This window comes from Bombina bombina, chromosome 8 (genome assembly GCF_027579735.1).
Source record: "Bombina bombina isolate aBomBom1 chromosome 8, aBomBom1.pri, whole genome shotgun sequence".
Taxonomy (NCBI): domain Eukaryota; kingdom Metazoa; phylum Chordata; class Amphibia; order Anura; family Bombinatoridae; genus Bombina; species Bombina bombina.
In genome coordinates, this window is record NC_069506.1 from 91,931,895 (window position 1) to 91,959,741 (window position 27,847).

The 27,847-nt window shown below is 38.6% G+C and overlaps 1 protein-coding gene across 8 annotated transcripts in view; it reads left to right on the top strand.

The window, feature by feature from the left end:
• SAMD11 (sterile alpha motif domain containing 11) overlaps nt 1–27,847 on the top strand; it is a 393,689-nt gene that overhangs the window by 362,133 nt on the left and 3,709 nt on the right. For all 8 annotated transcript variants that reach the window (XM_053690450.1, XM_053690449.1, XM_053690447.1 and 5 more), the window contains 5 exons: nt 2,032–2,147; nt 3,820–3,898; nt 5,887–6,590; nt 17,139–17,263; nt 19,035–19,145. In XM_053690450.1, the coding sequence (XP_053546425.1) occupies nt 2,032–2,147; nt 3,820–3,898; nt 5,887–6,590; nt 17,139–17,263; nt 19,035–19,145 (1,135 nt within the window). The remainder of the gene's footprint in view (nt 1–2,031; nt 2,148–3,819; nt 3,899–5,886; nt 6,591–17,138; nt 17,264–19,034; nt 19,146–27,847) is intronic.

Consider the following 27,847-nt stretch of genomic DNA (forward strand, 5'->3'; position numbering starts at 1 on the left):
TTGGTTCCCACAAGTAAGGATGACGCCGTGGACCGGACACACCTATGTTGGAGAAAACAGAATTTATGTTTACCTGATAAATTACTTTCTCCAACGGTGTGTCCGGTCCACGGCCCGCCCTGGTTTTTTTAATCAGGTCTGATAATTTATTTTCTTTAACTACAGTCACCACGGTAACATATGGTTTCTCCTATGCAAATATTCCTCCTTAACGTCGGTCGAATGACTGGGGTAGGCGGAGCCTAGGAGGGATCATGTGACCAGCTTTGCTGGGCTCTTTGCCATTTCCTGTTGGGGAAGAGAATATCCCACAAGTAAGGATGACGCCGTGGACCGGACACACCGTTGGAGAAAGTAATTTATCAGGTAAACATAAATTCTGTTTTTACCTCTGTGATTACCTTGTATCTAAGCCTCTGCAGACTGCCCCCTTATTTCAATTCTTTTGACAGACATGCATTTTAGACAGTGCTGACTCTTAAATAACTCCACAATGCTATTTATATGACACACATAAACTAATGCCCTCTAGCTGTAAACACTGTCAAATGCATTCATAGAAGAGGCGGCCTTCAAGGTCTTTGAAATTAGCATATGAGCCTACCTAGGTTTAGCTTTCAACAAAGAATACCAACAGAACAAAGTAAATTTGATGATAAAAGTAAATTGGGAAATTGTTTAAAATATCATGCCCTATCGGGGGGGGGAGAGAGTAGGGAGAAGAGAAAGGAGGTTATAAAGGAAAGAAATGATAAAAGAGGGTTCAAGAATTTTTCCGACTCCCGGGGTAGGAGAACTTAAAGTGTCCTGTGTACTATAGTGTAGTATCTAGAGTTTTCAGTTTCATAGCAGGCCTAGGAGGCGTGTTGAGAAGGTGGCGTATTACAAGGCACCTGAATAGATACTTCCAAGAAAAACGCAGATATTAACCAGTAAGCACAGGATAATTCTTTATTGTGCACATCAGTTTTAACAATAACGTGAGCTTGAATCAGTAGTAGATTGTATCATTATACTTCAACTGAAGTAGGGGACACAACTTCTACAATTGGGGGTGAAAAGGGGTTTAAATTAAGAAAGAAATGAAATCAGTTTCTCTTTCTTCATCCGATTTAGCCAAAGTTTATAAATCTGAGCACCGTACACATAGTTTGTCAATTTAGAAACTGGCCACACATGAATGTATTTCATATATTGTGATATACTGAAAATTACTTTATATGTGAGTATTTATCTTCAAAATGTGTAATTTAGTGGTTCGAGTTCTTCCCATGTTCTAGTGATTATTGTTGCTAAATGCGGGGTGGACCTTGGGGAATTAAGTGTTTTATATCCTTATTATGATGAATATGTGGTTAAATTATCAGTGGTCTCCTGTTTGCTGTGTAATGGGAGTGGTGCTCGGATGTTGGAACAAACATCTTAGCTGTGGAAATGTTTTACTTGTAAGAGATGGCTAATGCATGAGCAATACAGACCTCATCACTCTTTGTTAGCCCCTGACTGGGAATGCATTAATGAACTTGTGTATTTCTATAATCTATAAGGGGGGATCTATTCTCGGATACATTCTTTGTGTCTCTGAACTATGATCTCACTACAGACCTGTGTTCATAAGCTGTGTGAACTGAATATAGTTCACTTATCCTTAAAATAAGAGCGGAGACTGAGAACTCTCAAGGTTGCAGTATTCTACATCTGTGTTCCTCACTATAGAGAATGGTATAAACCAAGGCATACCGCAGGAAAATGGCTCACATTAAACTCATGTGGTGATTTACTGACACAATTAGTACACTTATTACTTCCCAATTATTACTGGTATTGATGTTACCATAAAGTGTGTGCAGAGGTTTCCGTTCTCTGCCATAGTTGTAAAATGATTTTCCCACTCCATTGGGGTTAAAATAGTAATTACTCATAATGTTTGTTTTAAAGATAGATTTTGATCTAGCTCTGCATTATATATATATATACTAAGAAAGGTTGTACACACTGTAAATGCTTAATTTATTTTTAATTTGTTCCCAGGGAGATATCTCACCCACCTCCTTTACTGTCACCTCAAAATGCCCCACACATTGCTTTGGGACCCCATTTGAGGCCGCCTTTCCTTGGCGTGCCGTCTGCGTTGTGTCAGAATCCCGGTGAGTATGTGCAAGATGTTTTAGTGTTTTGTTTGTAAAATTTAAGAATTAAATAATGAAAGATGAAAGAAATATTAATAAAAAGAGACTGCTGCAAGAATAACATCTGAGATATTGGGGTCAGCTACAAAAACATTGTCTATTGAGGTCTTCATATAGAATAAATAATATGTGGTTCTCTGTTCATAAAAACCTAGAGAAGCGTCCTGTCTTTCCTTTTCTACTGAAAGTATATATGCCCCTTATGATGTATGCATTAGAAACATATTGGGGCATATGTATCAAGCTCTGTGCAGGCTCGCCAGAAACAGCAGTTATGAAGCAGCAGTCACAAAGACCGCTGCTCTATAACCTGTCCGCCTGCTCTGAGCAGGCGGACACACATCGCCGGAAATCAACCCGATCGAGTACGATCGGGTTGATTGACACCCCCCCTGCTGGCAGCCAATTGCCCGCGAGTCAGCAGGGGGCGGCGTTGCACCAGCAGCTCTTGTGAGCTGCTGGTGCAATGCTGAATACGGCGAGCGTATTGCTCACCGTATTCAGCGAGGTCTGGCGGACCTGATCCGCACTGTCGGATCAGGTCCGCCAGACCTTGATAAATAGGGGCCATTATGTTTAAACTATGTCACCTTTAAAGGGATACGCTAGTCAAAAGTAAAGGGACAGTCTAGTCAAAATTAAACTATCATGATTCAGATACAATTGTAAACAACTTTCCAATTTACTTGTATCATCAAATTTGCTTTGTTCTGTTGGTATTCTTTGTTGAAAGCTAAACTTGGCTAGGCTCATATGCTAATTTCTAAGCCCCTGAAGGTGACCTCTTAGTGCATTTTGACAGCTTTTCACAGTTAGACAGTGTTAGTTCATGTATTATATTAGGTAACATTGTTCTCACTCTCATGGAGTTATTTATGAGTCAGCACTGACTGGCTAAAATGCAAGTCTGTTAAAAGAACTGAAATAATGGGGCAGTCTGCAGAGGCTTAGATACAAGGTAACGTGTAACGTGTATTAATATAACTGTGTTGGTTATGCAAAACTGGGGAAAGGGTAATAAAGGGATTATCTATATTTTTAAACAATACAAATTCTGGAGTAGACTGTCCCTTTAAGGGATATGAAAGTTTAAACACTTTTTCCAATTTTCTTTCTTAATCAAATTTATATATTTCTACTGGTGTCATTTATTGACACATCTCCTTTCCATAAGAGCATACAGAGCAACTATTTTGGAAACACTGTTGCCAAATACTGCACACTAGCCTACCTCAGTATGCTCTTATGAAAATTTTCAACAAATCATACCAATAGAAAGAGGTGCATTTGCAAAAATAAAAGTAAACTGGAAAGTGTTTTTTTTTTATTGCATGCTTTCCTGAATCACAAAATTTAATTTTGATTTCTATGTTTCTTTAAAATTTATTTTATTACCTGTAGTGAAGATCACTTATGTCACTTGAAGCAGAAATGCTTAATGCATTGTGCTCACATAAAACCTTTACCTCATTGTCTTATATGCTTTATATAAATATAAATAGTTAGACGTAAAACAAACTCCATTAGAATATATGGGTTGGTTGCCAAATTTTACAAAAAATATACCTTTCTTAGATATTTTGTGAATAGATATTCAATACTGAAAAATCTTTATGCATTCTTATTTCAGGGTACAGTTTTCTACAGCCGGCACAAGCAGAAATGTTTGCGCGGCAGCAGGAAATGCTGCGAAAACAGAATCTAGCCAGGTAAATAGTGTGTGTTTTTTTCAATCATCTCTTTCCTTTACCATAGAGTTTACTAAATATTACTGACTCCTTACTCCATGTGTGTTTATTTCGTGCTGCTGTCTCCTTCACATTAGCTAAAGTACAATCTTAATATGAATAAGACAAACACATGGATGCTTTTAGATTACAGATCTTAAACAGTAGTATTACAGTGTGCCTTCCGTATTATTGGTGGGTAGCTGGCAGCCCTTGGAGGCTTTCGCTGCACAACCATTGCCCTTTTCTGCAGTCACAAAGAATGTCACCTTTTTAACCATAGAAAGCAAAATATACCTTTTATTTTACCTCTACAAAACACTTCCCATTGATTAACTCTTTTCCACACAGTGGATTTTAAATTTGTTTCTTTGGGATCACTATAAGGGTAAATATACCGTGTGGCTATTTTGAGGGTTCAGGAGCTTCATATAGGCCAGTTTGGGTGATGTTCGCTACAAATCTCTTTTCTACCTAAGACACTTGGGGCCAGATTACAAGTGGAGCACTAAATATCGCTTGTGTGCATTGCTCTTATGAGTGTGCTTCCATAGGCTCCTGTGGGAGCCTCGTTCTGATGACGTCACAGACTCAGCGAAAGAGGTATGTAAGCACAGCGATGGGTGCATTTTTAAATATATATATGTATATGACTATATACATATATTTTATGTGTTAATATTACTATAAGCATATACATATATATTTACATTGCGGTCTATGAGAACACACAGTCCCTGTAAAGACAATCCGTGCTGTTTTTTTTTCTAATACAAATAGTCATACATCCAAAGCACTCCAGCCATCAGAAGAATTCTTTGTTTAAAAGACCTTTATTTTCATTAGTTGGGTCTAAAAGTTTACAGGAACAACATTTGGATGTATGACTATTTGGATTGACAAGATCTGGCAAATCGTACTCCGTGCCCCACAAACAAGGTGTGCTGTTCTCCTTCCATTTTGATTTTTTTTCTAATACCCAACTGACACCAACTTTAAAGCCCCAAAACTGCCTAGTTTTTTATTTTGAGGGCATTTGGGGCACTTTTAGAAAATTAACCAGAGATCTAACCTCTGGTTAATTTTCAAAACACTCGCGGTAACAATAACCAGCCACTGGTAATGGCTGGTTAATTATCGTGCTCCTGCAAACTGGCAAATTTGCCCATTTGGGCAAGCAAAGTAATTAAGTGCTGCACTTGTAATCTAGCCCTTGATATTTACCACTGATCAGATTCTCATAACCAGTGATTTTCCAAATTTTCACTAGCACAAAGTAATTATCAAAACCTTCACCAAAGAAAACCTATTTAACAGATCTTAATTAATTTCATAAAAATTCAACAGTCAATGAATTGTAATGCTCTTTTTACAGCAGAACCTTTTATTTTTTTAAATGACTTACCTGCAACTGAAAATAATAAGAATGCTACAAATACATTTTCATGACTGTATACATAGGGGCCCATTTATCAAGCTTGAGGGCCCGTGTCAAACAGCAGTTATGAAGCAGCGGTCTAAAGACCGCTGCTCCATAACCTGTCCACCTGCTCTGAGCAGGCGGACAAACATCACCACAATTCGATTGACACCCCCCCTGCTGACGGCCGATTGGCTGCAAATCTGCAGGGGGCGGCTTTGCACCAGCAGCTCACAAGAGCTGCTGGTGCAATGCTGAATACGGAGATCGTATTGCTCTCCGCATTCAGCGAGGTCTGTCGGACCTGATCCGCACTGTCGGATCAGGTCCGACAGACCTTTGTTAAATAGGCCTCATAGAGTTAAGTGACATTTTTAAAGTTGTAAAAATCATAATTTTCTTTACTGTGTGCAGCTGACAAATTATAATCTTTATAATATAAATTATCTAAATTCTTTTTAATATACATGATCTAATTTTTGATTGAGTTGTACATTATTAATACTGTTTGATCATATCAGCTTGTTTTTTTCCTGTCTCTTTTATCAAGACTTGAGATGTCTGCAGAAATCATCCGTCAAAAGGAGTTTGAGAATTTACACCGTCAGAGGTTGTTGGCTGGGGACCCATTAACCCTTCATCAAAGTTTGCCTCCTGATCATCCTGCACTCAGGAACATTCACGAACTTCCTGAGGGTCATCTATTGCGAGAGGAATTGTCACGTAGGAACGCAATGTTGGTTCTACGACATAACAACACCCCCCTGCTTTCTCTCAATCACCAAGGTGTCCCCAGTGTGCCTCCTCCTAAAGAGTCTGCTAGTAGCAGACGAGTAAATCGAAAATCAGCACATCATCGGACTGAGCCACAGGGAACTCATGGAGAGTCCAAGGAACTCTCAGACCAACGCATGAGGGAAGGGGTATCTGAGTGTAATGATGAGGAGATGAAGGATTCAGAAAGTGAGGCAGAGGAGAAGATAGATACTCTGAGATCTGAGCGTGGTACCTCCTCCTCATCTCATGAACTCCAGGAGGGTAAAGACCCCCTTAAAGGAGGAGATTCTACAAAGGAGTCAAGCGATACCCACACCCACCAAAGTCTGCCATGTGGTCCGTCAGAGTCCCCCACACACCTCTTGGGATCAGGAATCAGCAAAAGTGACGGAAAATATATGCCCACCAGCACAGTGCCTCCTCCTCAACCACTTCCCTTTGGATTCCCCTATGCCGTCAATCCTTATTTCCACACAGGTTAGTACAGTGCTGCAGGGGCCTTAAACAGCTCCTTAATAAAGTCTGATTAATAAAGCATACGGTAACTCTTAATGATTCATAATGGGCTAGATTACAAGTAGAGCGCAATCAGTAGCTTACGTTGCATTATCTCGTGCCCGGTCTAGCGCAATGAATAACTCATACTCTGGTAGTACAAGAGGATGATTAAATATTTTACGGCTAGAATTTTATTTCAGTGACCGTATACTTTTAATGAATTGTGCTCTCATTGCGCTAGTATTACAAGTACTGAGTGTTGTACTTGAGTAAATACAACTGTAAAATGTACTGCTTTTTAAGACCTGAAGTAAACCATTATTGCTTGCTAGTTTGCATAACAAAATACATGAAAATGCTATGGAAATATATATATATATATATATATATATATATATATATATATATATATATATATATATATGTATGTAATAGTAAGAGAAAAATAGCTTTGGTAATATGAGCACAAAAATAGAAGCAATAGACATAAGCTGTAATATTTTTGCACTTCACTTGTAATCTAACCCAATGTGATGAGAATCTAGGTTGTATTCTTCTGAGTAAGGGCAGAATCTGACTTTCTGTTTCTAGCTTTCGCTAATTAGTAAACCAGATCATTTTACTCTAGATTTATGATATCAAGCTAGATATGGCTTCCTGTTGAGACCCCAGCCCCCTTGTGGGGCTGTGACAGGAAGTAATGCACAAATGAAGTAAAAAAAAAAAGTAAAAAACCCTCTTAAAATTATGATCATATTGCAATGATTTCTATTAAGTATAATCCACTAGTTAGTGGGTTTTTTTTTATTATCCCTTTTAATGCTAATGTCCTGTTTTGCAAATATCGATTTTAGTACACTAGTTTTCTTTTGTTCTTATGCATGTCCAGTGTATAAATGCAGGTGATTTGATTTTCCTTTTTCTTCTTTACTTGTGAAAGACAGTTACAAGCAGGTCTTGTACAAACATTGCAATATTTACTCTAACATATCAGCAAATGAAATAACGTTCTGTCTTATGGAGCATTATTGTTGCATACAATGAAGGGTAACCTCTTGATTACCAGAGAAGGCTGCAAGATGTTGTTTTTGGCCTATGTATATAAATATTAAGTACGCCCTGTTTTTTTCGTGCATAATGAAGTCTTCGGATTGTTATGATTTTTTTCTATCAGCAGTGAATAGGTTAAGGGCAGATGCATTAGGGGTGATTGGCAGGTCAGTTTTCTTGGTGTGAGGGGCATTCCCTCCACCTCTCGCTCCCTTTCCTCGTCTGTCCAAGCTCACTCTGCTGTAATTGAGTGAGACAGCTGCACTGGGACTGGATTTAGCAATATTGATTTTGCAATACATTAGGAGAATGGAATTCCTATCACAGTTCCAAAGGCTTCCTGTTAAAGAAACGCCTCCCCCCATCTCCGCTAAACTGCTTCAGTCCCACTATCCTCTGTTCTGTATCTCTCATTAAAGTTACCTTAACCAGGAAATACTGTGGGGGGAAAAAGTTCAGGTAATCAGAAATGTCAATTTGCCTTATTAAGGCCTAGATTTGGAGTTTGGCGGTAGAAGGGCTGTTAACGCTCCGCGGGCTTTTTTCTGGCCGCACCATAAAATTAACTCTGGTATCGAGAGTTCAAACAAATGCTGCGTTAGGCTCCAAAAAAGGAGCGTAGAGCATTTTTACCGCAAATGCAACTCTCGATACCAGCGGTGCTTACGGATGCGGCCAGCCTCAAAAACGTGCTCGTGCACGATTCCCCCATAGGAAACAATGGGACTGTTTGAGCTGAAAAAAAACCTAACACCTGCAAAAAAGCAGCGTTCAGCTCCTAACGCAGCCCCATTGTTTCCTATGGGGAAACACTTCCTACGTCTGCACCTAACACCCTAACATGTACCCCGAGTCTAAACACCCCTAGCCTTACACTTATTAACCCCTAATCTGCCGCCCCCGCTATCGCTGACACCTGCATATTTTTTTTAACCCCTAATCTGCCGCTCCGTAAACCGCCGCAACCTACGTTATCCCTATGTACCCCTAATCTGCTGCCCCTAACACCGCCGACCCCTATATTATATTTATTAACCCCTAATCTGCCCCTCTCAACGTCGCCGACACCTGCCTACACTTATTAACCCCTAATCTGCCGAGCGGACCTGAGCGCTACTATATTAAAGTTATTAACCCCTAATCCGCCTCACTAACCCTATCATAAATAGTATTAACCCCTAATCTGCCCTCCCTAACATCGCCGACACCTACCTTCAATTATTAACCCCTAATCTTCCGAGCGGAGCTCACCGCTATTCTAATAAATGTATTAACCCCTAACGCTAAGTCTAACCCTAACACTAACACCCCCATAACTTAAATATAATTTACATCTAACGAAATTAATTAACTCTTATTAAATAAATGATTCCTATTTAAAGCTAAATACTTACCTGTAAAATAAATCCTAATATAGCTACAATATAAATTATAATTACATTGTAGCTATTTTAGGATTAATATTTATTTTACAGGCAACTTTGTAATTATTTTAACTAGGTACAATAGCTATTAAATAGTTAAGAACTATTTAATAGCTACCTAGTTAAAATAATAACAAATTTACCTGTAAAATAAATCCTAACCTAAGATATAATTAAACCTAACACTACCCTATCAATAAAATAATTAAATAAACTACCTACAATTACCTACAATTAACCTAACACTACACTATCAATAAATTAATTAAACACAATTGCTAAAAAAAAATACAATTAAATAAACTAGCTAAAGTACAAAAAATAAAAAAGAACTAAGTTACAAAAAATAAAAAAATATTTACAAACATAAGAAAAATATTACAACAATTTTAAACTAATTACACCTACTCTAAGCCCCCTAATAAAATAACAAAGCCCCCCAAAATAAAAAATTCCCTACCCTATTCTAAATTAAAAAAGTTACAAGCTCTTTTACCTTACCAGCCCTGAACAGGGCCCTTTGCGGGGCATGCCCCAAGAATTTCAGCTCTTTTGCCTGTAAAAGAATAAATACAATACCCCCCCCCCAACATTACAACCCACCACCCACATACCCCTAATCTAACCCAAACCCCCCTTAAATAAACCTAACACTAAGCCCCTGAAGATCTTCCTACCTTGTCTTCACCATACCAGGTTCACCGATCCGTCCTGGCTCCAACATCTTCATCCAACCCAAGCGGGGGTTGGCGATCCATCATCCGGTGCTGAAGAGGTCCAGAAGAGGCTCCAAAGTCTTCCTCCTATCCGGCAAGAAGAGGACATCCGGACCGGCAAACATCTTCTCCAAGCGGCATCTTCGATCTTCTTGCATCCGGTGCGGAGCGGGTCCATCTTGAAGCAGGCGACGCGGATCCATCCTCTTCTTCCGTTGTCTCCCGACGAATGACGGTTCCTTTAAGGGACGTCATCCAAGATGGCGTCCCTCGAATTCCGATTGGCTGATAGGATTCTATCAGCCAATCGGAATTAAGGTAGGAATTTTCTGATTGGCTGATGGAATCAGCCAATCAAAATCAAGTTCAATCCGATTGGCTGATCCAATCAGCCAATCAGATTGAGCTCGCATTCTATTGGCTGTTCCGATCAGCCAATAGAATGCCAGCTCAATCTGATTGGCTGATTGGATCAGCCAATCGGATTGAACTTGATTCTGATTGGCTGATTCCATCAGCCAATCAGAATATTCCTACCTTAATTCCGATTGGCTGATAGAATCCTATCAGCCAATCGGAATTTGAGGGACGCAATCTTGGATGACGTCCCTTAAAGGAACCGTCATTAGTTCTTTTTTATTTTTTGTACTTTAGCTAGTTTATTTAATTGTATTTTTTTTTAGCAATTGTGTTTAATTAATGTATTGATAGTGTAGTGTTAGGTTAATTGTAGGTAATTGTAGGTAGTTTATTTAATTATTTTATTGATAGGGTAGTGTTAGGTTTAATTATATCTTAGGTTAGGATTTATTTTACAGGTAAATTTGTTATTATTTTAACTAGGTAGCTATTAAATAGTTCTTAACTATTTAATAGCTATTGTACCTAGTTAAAATAAATACCAAGTTGCCTGTAAAATAAATATTAATCCTAAAATAGCTACAATGTAATTATAATTTATATTGTAGCTATATTAGGATTTATTTTACAGGTAAGTATTTAGCTTTAAATAGGAATCATTTATTTAATAAGAGTTAATTTCGTTAGATGTAAATTATATTTAAGTTAGGGGGGTGTTAGTGTTAGGGTTAGACTTAGCTTTAGGGGTTAATCAATTTATTAGAATAGCGGTGAGCTCCGCTCGGAAGATTAGGGGTTAATAATTGAAGGTAGGTGTCGGCGATGTTAGGGAGGGCAGATTAGGGGTTAATACTATTTATGATAGGGTTAGTGAGGCGGGTTAGGGGTTAATAACTTTATTATAGTAGCGCTCAGGTCCGCTCGGCAGATTAGGGGTTAATAAGTGTAGGCAGGTGTCGGCGACGTTGAGGGGGGCAGATTAGGGGTTAATAAATATAATATAGGGGTCGGCGGTGTTAGGGGTAGCAGATTAGGGGTACATAGGGATAAAGTAGGTGGCGGCGCTTTGCGGTCGGAAGATTAGGGGTTAATTATTTTAAGTAGCTGGCGGCGACGTTGTGGGGGGCAGGTTAGGGGTTAATAAATGTAATACAGGGGTCGGCGGGGTTAGGGGCAGCAGATTAGGGGTACATAAGTATAACGTAGGTGGCGGTCGGCAGATTAGGGGTTAAAAATTTTAATCGAGTGGCGGCGATGTGGGGGGAGCTCGGTTTAGGGGTACATAGGTAGTTTATGGGTGTTAGTGTACTTTAGGGTACAGTAGTTATTTTCAGGCGGCTGGAATTTTGTCGTTAGATGTCTAACGCTCACTTCAGAAACGACTCTAAATACCGGCGTTAGAAAGATCCCATTGAAAAGATAGGATACGCAAATGGCGTAGGGGGATCTGCGGTATGGAAAAGTCGCGGCTGGAAAGTGAGCGTTAGACCCTTTAATCACTGACTCCAAATACCAGCGGGCGGCCAAAACCAGCGCTAGGAGCCTCTAACGCTGGTTTTGACGGCTACCGCCGAACTCCAAATCTAGGCCTAAGTGTTTTAAACATTTTAAGTTGAAAGAGAAAGTTGCAAATTGTAAATCTACAGAGCAAGTTATTATTACTATTTTAAGTATACATGGTGTTCAAAGGCTTTATTTAATGTGATCATTTGCAGCACAGACGGTTAAGTTGTAGGATCCTTGTGCCAGTGGTTTTCATGGTAAATTCAGAATAACATTAAAATAAAGGTTAATCTAATTTATATTTGATAATTGATGAAATGTCCAGTACTGCCATAGGGCCGAGAAATGCGAGGCATATTCTTACCTTTATTTATACCTGTAGTATACCAAGTTTTTAATAAAACTCATAATATTGTGGATACTAGGGGTGTGTGATATGGAGAAAAAAAAACACATCACAATTTTTAAAAGAAATATTGTGATCGCGATTTAATTAAAATATTTTTTGAAACATACATTTTGCATACAAAGATGCATTTAGCTGTTCAAAACAGCGGCTTCAGTTCGCACTGCAGAGTGAATAGGCCAGAGAAATGAGCACTACTACCGGTAAAATGGAGGCGGTATCGTTACCTGCTGTGACACTGATGTGACACTTCCTGGTCCACCCCCCTGGAGGAGTGATCATTGCTGCTGCTGGGCTGGACTAGAGGATTTGTGTGACTGATGCGACATGTTAAGGAAGGCGTTTTAGAATTTTTTTTATAATTTTCTTTCCATAAAAAAAAATGCAGCCTCATGTGATGTAGATATTGCATAATATTTTTGCTGGTAGGGATGCCTGGAGTTGAGTTAAAAAGGGATTTCTGAGGTCCCAGCATGTGCAAAGGTTCCATTTGTTTATTGTCACCTGCTTGTGAGTATTGTCCATCTGTAATATTGGGTTGTTACCTATATTCTTTGTGATACAATATGTGGCACCCCCAGTTTGCCAAGTGATTGCCTTGTTTGAGGACCATCTTTTCCAGAAAATGAAGGACAATCTTTCTCTATATATTGGACATATATTTTCCTATTTCATATAGATAGGTGCACCTGAGGGTAATGTGAGTAGAAATAATGTACAGTAACTATCTTACTATGTAACAGTTTCAAACTATCACCTCCTCTTTTACTCCACCACTGTCTAGTTACATGATTCTGTATTAATCATGTGACTTTAAATGAAGTAGCGAGTAAGGTGAGAGGATTTTCAGAAGTGAAGTTGGAGAGATGCTTTTTATTACCTTCTTGGGCTAACAAGTTGTACAACCTATATACTTTAAATTATAGTGACCAGATAAGTTTAGTATGTAGGTCTACAATGTGGAGCGTTGAGCCATCAGCCATATCTGGTATCTCCTTAATTGCATGCAAGAGTCCCAGATTGAGATACTAAAGTTATAAGATGTTACCTTCTATTAGAAATAAGAGCAAAAGAAATGTATGATTCCCATTGGTTTAATCATCCATCCTCTGAGTGAAGGTGAGAAGAAAGGGTAGTTATATACAATTATGGACTAGATTACAAGTGGTGCACTAACGATAGCACGGGACACAATAAGCAGTATAGCTGGACCGTGCTAACATTAGCGTTTAATTTGATATTAAAAGTCCATGGTAAATCAGATTTACCAGAGAAGGGTTAGCACAGCCGTTATCGCTCTAGTGCAACCTATACCTATACACAACTGTGCTATATAACGCTGGTATTACAAGTTGAAAGTTATAGGTGGCACTTTAGAGGAAGAAGAAATTGCGCTTGAATGTTTAGTGCGACTTGAGAGCTGAAGTAAAGTGTAAGGGTTAAAAAAAATCAGAATACACATTAAACTATTACACTCATATATATTTATTTATTTATTTAATTTACATATTACTACTTTGTAATATAAAATATAATTTTTACATTGATTAAAAGGTGTTAAAAGGGTTAAAATGGATATGGCATGTGGCAAGATGTTTTACTGGAAAGGCTCCAATTTGTGTATGTGTATGTGTATATATATATATATATATATATATATATATATATACACACACACACACACACATACACTTTTGAGCCCTTCCCAGTCAAATGCCTTTTCTTCACTTCATTTTTTTTATATATTTCTATATATATCTGTATATACAATACATATCTATAGATAGATATTTTACAAAAATATTCATATATACTGTATATAAATATATATTTTTTAAACATAAAGAGGTGAAGAACATAGGAATTTCAAGTATTCTTAACGCACCTTCAGCTTTAGCGCAGTTGGGTTAGTGCGAGAGTGATACATGTATAAGGCTAACGGGAGAGGCAGTTAGCGCAGTCACGATATCCCGAGTCCTAAAGTTAGCACGCTTGTCACTTTCACTAACTTTTTAATTTCCACTTGTAATACCAGCACTAATATGATCACGCCACTTGTAATACCAGCACTAATATGGTCACGCCACTTGTAATTTGTGTTTACTTGATTCAAGAAATTAAATAAAGAAATAAAACTTTTTTTCCCCTTTCACTGTAACTCATTGTAAGCGACTTTTGCAGTAACTCTAAATTATAGTCCTGTTTGGATTATATTGCAGTGTAAATCTTTCTATTCCCATTAGATTTTCACATAGCGCTAAGGTCTCTTGTCTGCATTGACTCTTTTACAAGTGTATTATATATATATATTTATTTGCATGACTAAAGCACCTGGCAAGGAAAGCTTTACTCACTATTTAAAAAACAAACAAACTAAATATTTGCAACCTCCTTACATATTACTACTTGGGTATTTATTTTAAGAGGAAATTAACCCCATTTTTTTTCTTTCATGACTCAGATAGATGTGATTTTAAACAACTTTCTAATTTATTTATTTTATCAATTTTTCTTTCTCTTGGTATCTTTTGTTATAAAAGCAGGAGTGTATGCTTAGGAGCCGGCCTTTTTCTGGAGCACTATATGACAGCAGTTTTGCAAGAATGTTATCCATTTGAAAGAGCGCTATCTCCTGTCATGTAGTGCTCCACATGCCTACTTAGGTATCTCTTCAACACAAAATATCATGGGAATGAAGCAAATTTGATAATAGAAGTAAATTGGAAACATTTTTTTGAATCACAAATGAAAATTTTAAGGTTTCATATCCCTTTAAAGTTCTTTTAATGTACACTTGTAGCATATTTTCATAGTCAGACTCGCCTTGTTTTAGGGGGGAAATATGTGGAATAATAATCAGAACCTCTAGGCAGGACTGTCCATCTAAAGGTTCAGGGCCAATAAGCGTTCATCCAGTATTTTATTATCTGGCTTTACACAAATTGTATAATATTTATGAATGAACCACTGGGTTATTCTGCAGTTTCTCAGGGCCACAGTAAAGCTGTAAAGTTTTGTACATGGCTGTGTGACATTATAGGGAAGCATTTAACCAAGATCGCATAAGCATTTTCTCAACTATACACTTTTATTTTTATTGCAAAATGTGTTATTTGGCCCTGTAAGTGAAATAAATCCAATGTGCCTTCTTGATTGTTCCATAACAAGGGGTTAAGGGCCACGTATATGATTACAGATGCATCCAGTGCGGTCTCGGCTTTAAGAGACCCTAAGAGCCTTATAAAACAGGGGGCAGAGCTGTCTGTACAGTTGTGCATCCTGTCACTGAGTTGTATTACTCCCCTGACCTCTGTGCTCCATGTGTCTGCATGGCTGTGAGCTGTGGGAGGATGGAGTGAAAAGGGAGGGTAGGGGGTTGTTTATCAGTGCCAGTCCTGGCCCCCATCCTGTCTGCCTCTCCCTCTCTGTGACCGACCTTGTCGTCCCTACAGTGTGTGAGATATGGGCCTGCCAGCAGCAATACTCCCCCTTCACTCCTCCCCACATGCCCCAGGGACAGCTCAGGAAGCTAAAATCCTTTCTATCGATCCTCGGCCCTGAGTACAATTAACACAACCTGGCATGAGCCGCTCTCACCGCAGTCACCCCCCCCCCCCCCCATCTGTCCTGACACTGGAGGGAGGGAGCGTATGTTCACAGCCGGAGTCCATTTGTGTGTGGGACCAGCATAACTATTTGTTGCCTGGAGGTGGCAAAGATGTGTCAAATCACCCACCATGAAATGTATTACATATTTTACAATTTGTAGTTTTCCATTTTAGCTCATCCATGTTAAAGGAGAATTAAACTAAAAATTGAAAAACCCTATAAAATGTTTAATTATGCTTATTAAAAAAATCCCACAACTTCAGTAGAGTGTAGAGTGTATGATGCAGAATTCTGATCCTACAGCATTGTGATTGTTTGATCAGTGAAGGGGCTTATATCTATACCTAAATAGCCAAAGCAAATATGATGAGTTAAATATGTCCCTGGAATACAAAAGAAAAAAATAGTTTGATGTCCCTTTAAATAAAAGAACACTAAATGCCTCTTGTTTTGTATTTAGTTTTTTATATAAAATCTCTGGTCCCGTGTTCTCTAAAGAGGCCAAAAAGCAAAATCTGCAACCTGCAAATCAGTAGCTGGTTTAGGCAACTTGCAGCATTTTGAAAACCTAGGTTACAGATTTTGCTTTTTGGCCTTTAGGGATTGTGGGAAAAAACCCTATTTTTACACAAAAACAATTGGTGTTTAATATCGCTTTTGAGTGCAGTGTGCGCCGGGATGTAACATGAGTGTGAGCATTCTCCTTTTCACAGACCACTTTATTTATGGGAGCATTAAAGGCCAAATAAGAAGTAAGGTGTTAATATCAGTGATATGCTCTGTAGTTTATGATCAGGTTGTCCACTCTATTAATAACCCTGGACACAGTCTAGCTGACAGCTCTGTCTCTTCCATCTCTTTTCTTCCAGACATTGTGGCAACTCTTGGCTGACAAAAGCCTGAGGAAGTGGCTAATTGGGAAGCCGTTCCCGGCTTCAGCCACCCACCTTCTCTGGGAGATGTGGGGCTTGGAAAGCTAGCGGCAGGGTCTGACCTCAGGCTGTATGTGGAATAATTGAGCTGAATCCATTTTTTTTTGTTTGTTTCCTTCCTACCACTTGAAACTGTACTGACCTCTATCTCCCCGGCCTAGTCTAAAACACACTCATGAATATCCTTTATCTGTCAGGAGCCTTCATACCTCGTGTTACAATGTGTGCACTCTTCCAACTTTTCTTTCACTGCTGAGAGAATTCAGCCAACAAAGGATTGTGGGAGAGCAGAGCCTGTAGCCTGCGTGATGTTGACAGGTCATTAAAGATGGATGTTAGGCTACAGAATACGTTCATCTTGCAGTGTTCTTGTTTTCTTCGTAGGATTTTAATGATTAATGCCTTCTCTTCCTCACTACCACATCTGTTTTTTTTTCTCACACAATCTCCTCATCCTTCTTCACCCTGTCTTCCTATTGCCTTTGCCTCCTCATTTATCTGCTCTCGACTCTCTATTTTTGCCTCAGGTGCCATGGGGGGGCTCTTTCTGGATGGGGAAGAGAGCGTGGTACTGGAAGATCTCAGCAAGTGGACGGTGGAGGATGTGTGCAGCTTTGTGGGCAGCTTATCTGGTTGTGCCGAGTACCCACAGGTAATCATCCATATCTCCTTACCAGTGAGGGCCTCCCCCCCAACATCTTCTGTCTTTTACTCATTCATTCTCTTTTACCTTTTTGCTACAAACCTTCCACTGTGTGTCTCTCTTTACTCCTGGTGCCCACCCTCCCCCTTTTTCTTTATTGCTGAGCTTCTTTTATTCCTCATTAGGAGGAGGAAACTAGAACTTGGACCTTAATTGCTCATTAGAGAAGGTTAAAAAATGCCCTCTACCCACCCCCTTTTCTATCCCCTCATTTCATCTGGATGGTTTGCACCACAGTGGGAGAGGAGAGACTGATGGCTGTTTTTTTTTCCCTTTCCTTTTCCCTGTGCTAATCCCCTCATGACACGCTTCATTAAAACCACCTGCACTGCCACACTTCCCCTCCCTGCAGCTGAGCGAGAGGGAGCACTGAGACTGTATGAAATGAACAGAGGAAGGGAGAGACTGTCACGAAAATAATGGTGGCAAGCGAGTGAGAGCTTTGTGATGCGTGAATGTCAGAATGGAGGAAATGTGTGTGCGAGAAAAAGATTGGAATTTTTGCATGTGTGTGAGTGAGCCATGTGCGTGTTTGTTTGCCAGATAACTGCTTCTGCGTGTGTGCTGTGCAGCTGCGTGCAATGGAATCCCTTAGCTAAGCAGTGGGCATATAAATGTTTATGCTCATAAGAGAGGTGACCCAGAGAGTGTCAGGTTGATTTGTTTGAGAGATTAATTTTTAGGTTTGTTGTTAGTGTGTGTATATATCACTTAGTTTTTGTGGCACTCCTCAAAGTAATATTAAAATCAATGTGCTAGTGCTTTATAGTTTAGCAGATCATAAGGCCCCTTTATTAAACACTGTTTAATATTGCACTGTTTTATATTGGATTTGATTCACAAATGTATGCCGAATATGCGTGCAGCAGCATACAGCTATTTTCGGCACTCGGTTTATTCATGTGAAAGTGCAACAGAAATTGGATTTGCACTGATTTGTGTGTCTTGCACTTTCACACAAATAAATCCAGAGTAGAAAATTGGCAAATACCTCTGTCTACGGCCATATTCAGCATTCGTTAGTGAACCAAAATCAACAGGGTATAATATATTAGTTTTCTTTCTATATATAATTTATTGTGTAGAATATTTACACATCCAAACCAATTGTGTCATTGTCACTCGAACATCTGTAGCAACTTCTTCTTGAGCAAGGGATTCGGAGTAAGATTATGCGAATACGTTTCCTAATGCAACACTCTCTTTTCAACACAGACTCCCTCATGCCAGTGCATTGCTGCTCACGCTTTAAAATATAGCAGGGTTAGAAATGTACAGAACTGAGATACGTTGCACTAGCACAAGAGATTGTTTTAATCGTTTGTGCTCAAGTGTAAAAAATGTTTGCTGTGAATGTCTCTGGCAAAACGTCAGCTGCTATGCAGCAAATTATATCTATATATTTATAGAAAGTATACAGACCACACTCACTGGGTTTCAGGTCTGAGGAAGGGGAGATTATACTCGAAAAAAAATTGTGCGAAAAACCACAACTGATCTGCCAAAGTTTAGATCTGGCCCTATGTGTGGGAAAGTGGTTGTTATTTAGTATATGTGAATGATTTTGTCACTACAAGAGTCCTAAACTCTAAATCCTAAAAAAGGAATACTTTTTGTTATTTGCTTTATAAACCTTTAGCTACCAGACTGCCTGTTCAGTATGTTGGCACGTCACAAACACCCTGCAGTGACAGGAAGAATTAATTTGTTTTCTATGCAGGTCTTCCGGGAACACAGTATTGATGGGGAGACATTACCTCTGCTGACGGAAGAGCACTTATTGAACAATATGGGACTGAAGCTGGGGCCAGCATTGAAGATCAGAGCGCAGGTAACAAAGCATTAGGATCTACAAAAGCTTAAAGTCACATAGTCAGATCCCTGTGACATAGCTACAATTTTTACTCTATTAAAGGGACAGTCTACTAAGTCTTACCTTAGGTTGATTATCAAACAGCCTCTTGCGCCCCTTTACACATAATGCAGCAGTAACAGTTAACACGTTATTTTAAAAAGAATATCGTTTTTGGCCACTTCAAAATGTCCTTTTCCATTAAAAACAACTTTTTTTGCAGCAGAGTTCATGTTCAAAGGTGAATTAAAGGAACAGTACACACTCTATGATTGTAATATAAAAGGTTTGATTATATGTAGTAAAATACAATATACTATAATTATTTTGCTACCTTTCACTCACCTAGATTTAGAGTTTTGGGGCCAAAGGGGTGCGTTAGCTACGCGTGTTTTTTTTTTCCCAGCACCTTTTAAATAACGCTGGTATTTAGAGTTCTCTGAAGGGCTGCGTTAAGCTCCAAAAAGGGAGTGTAGAGGCATACCGCCACTTCAACTCTAAATACCAGCTTTGCTTACGGTAGCGGCCAGCTTGAAAAACGTGCTCGTGCACGATTCCCCCATAGGAAACAATGGGGCAGTTTGAGCTGAAAAAAATGTAGTTTAGTTAATTTAATTGTAGGTAATTGTAGGTAGTTTATTTAATTAATTTATTGATAGTGTAGTGTTAGGTTTAATTGTAACTTAGGTTAGGATTTATTTTACAGGTACTTTTGTAATTATTTTAACTAGGTAGCTATTAAATAGTTAATAACTATTTAATAGCTATTGTACCTAGTTAAAATAAATACAAAGTTGCCTGTAAAATAAATATAAATCCTAAAATAGCTACAATATAATTATTCGTTATATTGTAGCTATATTAGGGTTTATTTTACAGATAAGTATTTAGCTTTAAATAGGAATAATTTATTTAATAAGAAATAATTTATTTAGTTAGATTTAAATTATATTTAATTTAGGGGGTGTTAGGGTTAGACTTAGCTTTAGGGGTTAATACATTTATTATAGTAGCGGTGAGGTCCGGTCGGCAGATTAGGGGTTAATACTTGAAGTTAGGTGTCGGTGATGTTAGTGAGGGCAGATTAGGGGTTAATAAAATTTATTATAGGGTTTGCGAGGCGGTTTAGGGGTTAATACATTTATTATAGTGGCGGTGAGGTCTGGTCGGAAGATTAGGGGTTAATAAGTGTAGGTAAGGTTGGGGGGTGCAGATTAGGGGTTAATAAATATTATGTAGGTGTCGGCGGTGTCCGGTCGGCAGATTAGGGGTTAAAAATTTTTTATTAGAGAGGCGGTGATGTGGGGGGGCCTCGGTTTAGGGGTACATAGGTAGTTTATGGGTGTTAGTGTACTTTAGAGCACAGTAGTCAAGAGCTTTATAAACCGGCGTTAGCCCATAAAGCTCTTAAGTCCTGACTTTTTTCTGCGGCTGGATTTTTGTCGTTAGAGTTCTAACGCTCACTTCAGCCAAGACTCTAAATACCGGCGTTAGGAAGATCCCATTGAAAAGATAGGATACGCTATTGGCGTAAGGGGATCTGCGGTATGGAAAAGTCGCGGCTGGAAAGTGAGCGTTAGACCCTTTCCTGACTGATTCTAAATACCAGCGGGCGGTAAAAACCAGAGTTAGGACCCCTTAACGCTGGTTTTGACGGCTAACGCAGAACTCTAAATCTAGGCGTAAGTAATTTAAATTTACAAAATAAGGGTCCCTATTTAGTGTAATCTTAGATGAAGAACTGCTAAACAATGGATATTTTGCTAACATAATGACTGCTGCTTAGCTATGTATACTCCAGCTAGTCCGGACGGGCTTCTTCAGATAAGGCAGCAGTTGTAGCAAGCATGGTGACAATGCATTCCAAACATACCCAGTATGTTAATGAAAAGACAGACAAAAAACATTTCTGTTGCTTTAAAATAATGTGTTTATATGTGCCTAGTATCTATAAGCAATTAAAGGGACAGTCTACTCCAACATTTTTAATAAAAAAATAAATTAAAAAAAGATAATGCCTTTACTACCCATTCACCAGCATTGTTATATTAATTTAATTTATGACCTTTAAATCTCTAAATTTCTGACGGTTTCTAAGCCCCTGCAGGCCACCTCTTATCTCAGTGCATTTTATCAGCTTTTCACAGCAAGACAGTGCTAGTTCATGTGTGCCATACAGATAACATGCTAACGTGCTCACTCCCATGGAGTTATTTATGAAGCAGCACTAATTGGCTAAAATGCAAGTTTGTAAAAAGCACTGAGATAAGGGGGCAGTCTGCAGAGGCTTAGATACAAGGTATAAAGTGTATTAATATAACAGTGTTGGTTATGCAAAACTGGTAATGGGTAATAAAGGAATTATCTATCTTTTAAACAATAACATTTTTGGAGTAGACTGTCCCTTTTTAAGTAATGTATTATAGAAATAATTGTTTGTCTTATCTCTTTTGCTGTGTCCGGTAAGGAACATATATAAATGTGCTCTGGCACTGATGAAGCAGTAATTGTGTAAAATGTTGCAGGGTCATGATTATGAAACCTGCAGAACATACTTCAGCCTATCTGAGAATAGTGGGGGAAAACAAACGTACAAAACTGTTTTATGGTGATTTACGGGATTTCTTTCTGCAGTCTTCCAACAGATTAGCATATCAGATTAACACACAGTTTGCTGCAATTTTTTTGCAGTGGTTAAACTCTATTGAGCACTTTCATTATTTGAAGAAGGCAATTCAGGTGGTAAAGGTTAAGACAAAGCTTGCCACAATCACTGAGTTAACCAAATCTCAACTGATTGACATCAGCAGAAATGATAAGATCACAAACTGTAAATTAGGGACATACATGTGGCAAAGCTTAAATTACATGAAAAGGAGTCAAAATAAATAATGAACGTATATTGCAAAGCTGTTTTTTTTATGCATGATGAAACATTTTATTTTACAATCTCACAGTGTTTAATAGCCTTTTAATGATACCTGCCAACGTTTACACCAGCATACAGAAAGCTTGTGTTGAAAATGGTTTTTGAAGCAAAAAAGTGCATCATTGAGGATCTCATTTGCATGCCATTACCCAGAATCCCTTGGTGTAGCGGAAACACTATGCTCTCCATTTACCAAGCAGTGATTGCAGCTTTGGAGGCCGATACGATAGTTAAGTAGCAGCTACTCCTTAAAGTGAATATAAACTTTGATGAAATAGTGCATGGTTTTTAAAAAATACTATTAAAAACTGGGACACTTTCATTCCTCAAAGTTTACATTGCAGTGGATTTTACAAATACTTACCTTCTTCTCCTGAAACGCTGGATCGCCGATTTCCCCCGCCTGCTTCTTCCTGCTGTACTTACACAGCAACGACGAAACCGGCTTCCTACAATCACGGCGTGGCCTCACCAGATGGATGCTCCTTGGGGGAAAGCCGTGATTGGAGGAAGACGGTTTTGTCATTACTGACGAAGTACAGAGGACCTGTAGGCGGTGGGTTGGCGTTTCAGGAGAAGAAGGTATTTGTAAAATCCGCTGCAATGTAAACTTTCATAAATGAAAGTGCCCCTGTTTTTAATAGTTTTTTTAAAAACCAGGCACTATTTCATCAAAGTTTACATTCACTTTAACCTGTCCGCCTGAAATCATCCCAATCCGATCCGATAGTCCCTGCTAGAGGCCGATTGGCTGCCAGCGAGCGGCATTGCACAAGTCCAACGTTTAATAAATGAAGCCCTATGTGCGAAAGATTTATATAGGAAAACACATTTACACCTAATATGAAAATGAACTGTGCAGTAAAATATTTACTATTTCGGCTATTACAGTGGAGCATTTTACTCTCTTCATAATCACAACAACTACTTATTTTAATAAAATATAAAAATATAGTCTGTCTACGTTATCTCTTTAACAAAAAACATGGTGCAGAATTTAACACCAGTGTTTATTTTCTATGAAAAAAATCAGAACACAACAGAAACTGCAGTTTAATTCATTTTTATTGTTTTTATTTTATTTTCAAAATATGAGCTTAAAAAATACCATAGTGCACAACCTATAGACGTTCTCATTAAAGGGACATTAAACACTTTGAGATGGTAATATAAAATTATAAATTGTATATATAAAACAACCCTGCGATATGCTTCCATTATTTATTTTGTCCTCTTTGCCTTTAATTCCATTCTGAAATTGTGAGCTTTTCAGTTCCTGCTAGAAATGGAAGTGCAGAACGCTGTTAAATCCAGCACAACCATTGGCTGCACACTCTAGTGACCTATTTATAACGGTCCCTAATTGGCCACAGCAGAGAAGGTAACACAAGTTACAACATGGCAGCTCCCAGTGTTTTATAGACACTAAAACTTTACTCTTATTTTGTCACTTTTTAAACAACTAATGAAACTTTAAAAAATACATCTACATGTTAGTAATCTTTTCTTTGAATGCATCATTCTATCTAGCATGCATTTAGTGTTTAATGTCCCTTTAACCCTTTTGAATGCTTTAGGGTTTTGTTAGCCAATACCAGGAGGCTGCAGACACACAATACTGTAAGACGGCGCTGTGGCCTACAGCCTTTATAATAAAGTGGTAACTGCAGTTTATGGCTTTTCCTCCAGCCCTTGGCTGTTTATGACGGGTGTAATAAAAAGGTTCTTCGGCCAATTGTTCCCTGTGGATCTATTCGTTAGAAAATGTGCTGTGGTTTAGCAGTGAGGGGAGAGGACAGAATAGTATGTTACTCTCCAAGGCCAAATTACTGGGTTTTTTTTGTTTTTTTTTTGGTGAGGGGGGATTGGGGGGTTGTGTGCAGAGATCTGGATTGTGCAAGTCCCTCAGGGTATTTTGTAAGATTTAGGGAAAGGGCAACGGTTGCATAGGTATTTGACAATAACTTGACATATCATGGATATGCTATAGCAAGTACTTTTCATAATTAAATTTTGCAGCTTATTCTACGGACGTTGAGTGAACAACATTAACACCTTTGTAGAGAAGGGGTTAACTAATGACTGCAGTAGCTGCCTTTTAAATCATTTTTACTGTGGAGACAGAAATCTGCATTCCATTCTACCATAAGCACATGTTCTTCCTGGTACAGTGTCAGTTTGTATCGCAGCCCATAAACATTAGGAACCCACCCCCAGCAAGTAAGAAAGGCTTTAAAAAATTATCTTAAAACTCTTCTCAGTAAGAAGATAACGTGGCTGCTGGTTTTACAGTCTCTGCTGGAATCAGGAGGGTTAATTGGCAGAAGTTGTTCCCAGATCACAGTTCTGTTAGACACAGATCAATGCGCACACTTTGCTCAAACAGGCTGCTCAGATTTATTAGCAGAGGTGTCAGCTTTATTTTGCAGATGGATGAAATAAGAGATAGCCATAGTTGTTATGGCTGAATATGTGTCTGGAATACCTGCAGACCTGCTATACTTAATTATTTAACTAATTATTTGTTCAATTAATAAATATCAAGATATGTGAAAGTAGTGTTTGTGGCGGTAGCCGTCCTCCCTTATGTGCTGGCTGCAATGGGCTCAATTTATCAAGCCGTGGCGGACAGGGGCATACAAATGCGCCCCTGTCCGCCCCAGCTTGCCTCTGCCAGGCAGAAATCCGCTTGCGGTATTCAGCATTGCACGCAAGCAATATTTTGCGCTTGCATGCAACACTGCGCACACAGCAAATAACGCGCGGGTAGGAGCTGTCAATCTCCCCGGTCCCGTAAGAGGTGGAGAAGCGGCTAGGAAGCAATCCTAGACCACATCAGACTGCTGCTTGATAAATATTGACTGCAGGTTCTCTTGTGAGAGCCTGCAGTCGTAGCAAGGCGAAGGGCTTGATAAATCTAATACACCTAAAAAGAGAAATGTATAGTCGTATAAAAACTTACTAACCAAAGTAGGACAATATCGCTTTATTGAGAGATTTCAAAAACAACCTTAGTCTACCATCCCCTTAAAATAAAAACCAATATAATACTAAACAGATAAAATAAGGAATACACAAATGTCCATACATCCCCACCTGCTAGCATGTCCCTAAGCCGGCTATGGAAAAATCAAATGGAAAACCGGGCACTCAAGTGTTAAAGAACATGCTCAGGTTAGACTGAAAAGGTCAGACTATTCCACAGGATCACCAAAGGGCTCTGGGCACTCGTTCTAGCAAGTCGCTTCAAAGTAATGTCTAATCACCCCCTGTTCCGGGTGTACTGCATCTAGGATATCTGGTGTACCACTACCAACACTGCAAGACTTTAAACTGCTCAGCTTACCCTCACTTGGTAGTCCTTATGTATGGTGCCAGTTCTGGCCTCCACTTTCCTCCGGACTAACGTACTGAGAGCTGGCACGGTGCTTCACTTGCCAGCCAGATAGGTAGGGTTGCCTGCTTAATCCTCCATTAGACCTGCTTGTTAGCAATAGCGTGCAACTTCAAACTTCCAACATTACGCGTTTCGCCCCTCCCCATGGAATAGAGGCTTTGTCAGATAAATCTAGCCCAATTAGTTCTCACCCTGTGGGAGAGTTATCATTTGGGTAACAATTTTAAATAAGGGAGCTGTGTTAGATACAGTTAGACCTTTCTGGTTACACACGATCACTTATAAAAAAGGCTGTAAAGATTTATTGAAAGTGATACAAAATGCATTTGCTTTAAGGGACAGTAAAGTCAAAATGAAACCATAATTTTACAGATAGAGCCAACAATTTTGAACAATTTTACTTCTATTACCTAATTTACTTCGTACTCTTGGTATCTTTTGTTGAAAAGCAGGGATTTAAGTTTAGTAGCAGCTAAACTTTATGGTAATAGTAAAATAGTAATACACAAAATTCCTCTGCTTAATAAGAAACAGTTTATAGGAAATGATCTGGCCCCGCTCAAAATACTATTATTATTATTAATAATAAACCCCTTATTCTGCTACATACCAACATCAAATCAGACCCCTGACCCTGCTGCTTCTCTCCAGCCCCATACCCACATCAGACCTCATAACGGACCCATAACCCTGAAGCCACTCAATCAACCCATCAGACCAGACACATGAATAGGTCTCATATTCAGTGCTCATTTGTTTAAGGATATTAGTGTAGTAAATGTTTGTTTTACACTGTTCACTTGAAAGCAATGCTGCATAACTCTAAAAATCTGACAAGAAAATATCACCTGAGCATCTCTATGCTATTTTACCTCATAATTTCTTCAGCTCACCAGAGTAAGTGGTCTGTGAACAGTTATACTTCAGCTGCTGTCCAGCTGTAAGTTGAAAGGAAAAAAAAACAGCCAATCAGCATCAGCAGTGCTGAGGTAATGCTTTGCCTTTGCTACTTAAACTGAATAGGAAAATAACATGACAGATGCACACTCCCTTGCAAGTCCTGGGACAAGCATCCTGACTGGCTGATTAAAGTCTCATTACACTGGGGTGCGAAAACGTAGGAAATCGGAGGTAAAATATCTTTGTTTTTTTTACATAGAGATGTTTAGGTGATATTTTCTAGTCAGCTTTTTACAGCTATTCTGCATCACTTTCATGTGCTTCAACATTTGGGTATCATGTCCCTTTAACATTATTACACTCCAGTCCCTATAAAATAAGCATAAAGTAACAGTGCTGAACTCGGCAGACTAACCAGTGTATTTATTAAAATCCATCTAGGTTAGTCTCCCCATAGTTAGGTCTGGTCTTCAACCAACATTATTGTTTGCTAGGCTTAAATGAGAGGCCACGCCAACATTTGTTTAGTCATGTCCATCACCCATAATGTAAGAGCGCCTGTAATATCAAAAATGTTAGTTTTTTTTTCTGCTGTGTTCACACACACAATTTAAATATTCTTGTAACATTTTTATGTCATCACTGCTTCAGCGAATGACCCTTTATGTTCAATTAAATAAGTTTAATCACCAATAATAAAATAATAGTTTGAGAGATGTATTTACAACATGCTTATCTGGGCATCACCTAGAATAATTTAAGCGGAAATACTGGCGCTGAAAGCAGGGTAGTACAAATACAATATACGGGTAACCTAAAAGGGTCTACCTTAGCAGGAATATAATCGTTATAAAAGTTAATAAATGGTTATAGCCTAATATATATCTAAGAAAATATATTTAATAGTGTAAAATTACAATACAATCAAGATTAAAAAAATCAGTGTTAATAAAATCAGTACATATATACTAAAAAGTAATTAATGGGGCCCTTTAAATTAGTTTGAAAAAACATACAGAAAGGGGAAAGATTAACCACAAATCTATATATATATATATATACTGTGATTGAGGATAGAAGAAAACTATACTCAAATAAATATAAGTATAAAGATGGCAGAGATATTCAAACAGTATAAATAAAAACAAATAGCAATACAAACAGATTTAATAACTGGACGTCCAGCGTAAAAACCAGGGGTTAAAACAGTAATAATCTGGGGTTAAAACAGTATTAACCTGAAAGTGCACTATAGTGAACAAAAACACTCGTGACTAGATGATCATACTAATAGCATTGGATCAAGCTAATGGGCGAGTGAGGTACCTTGCGCTAATCTGTGGAGAACAGATTGAATATTGTTCGTCCTGTACCTCCTCCTGAGGTGGGTGTGTACTCCTAGCGTAGTTCACTTACATCACCCTTTCTGAAAATGTCCTGCTGATTTCGGGAGGA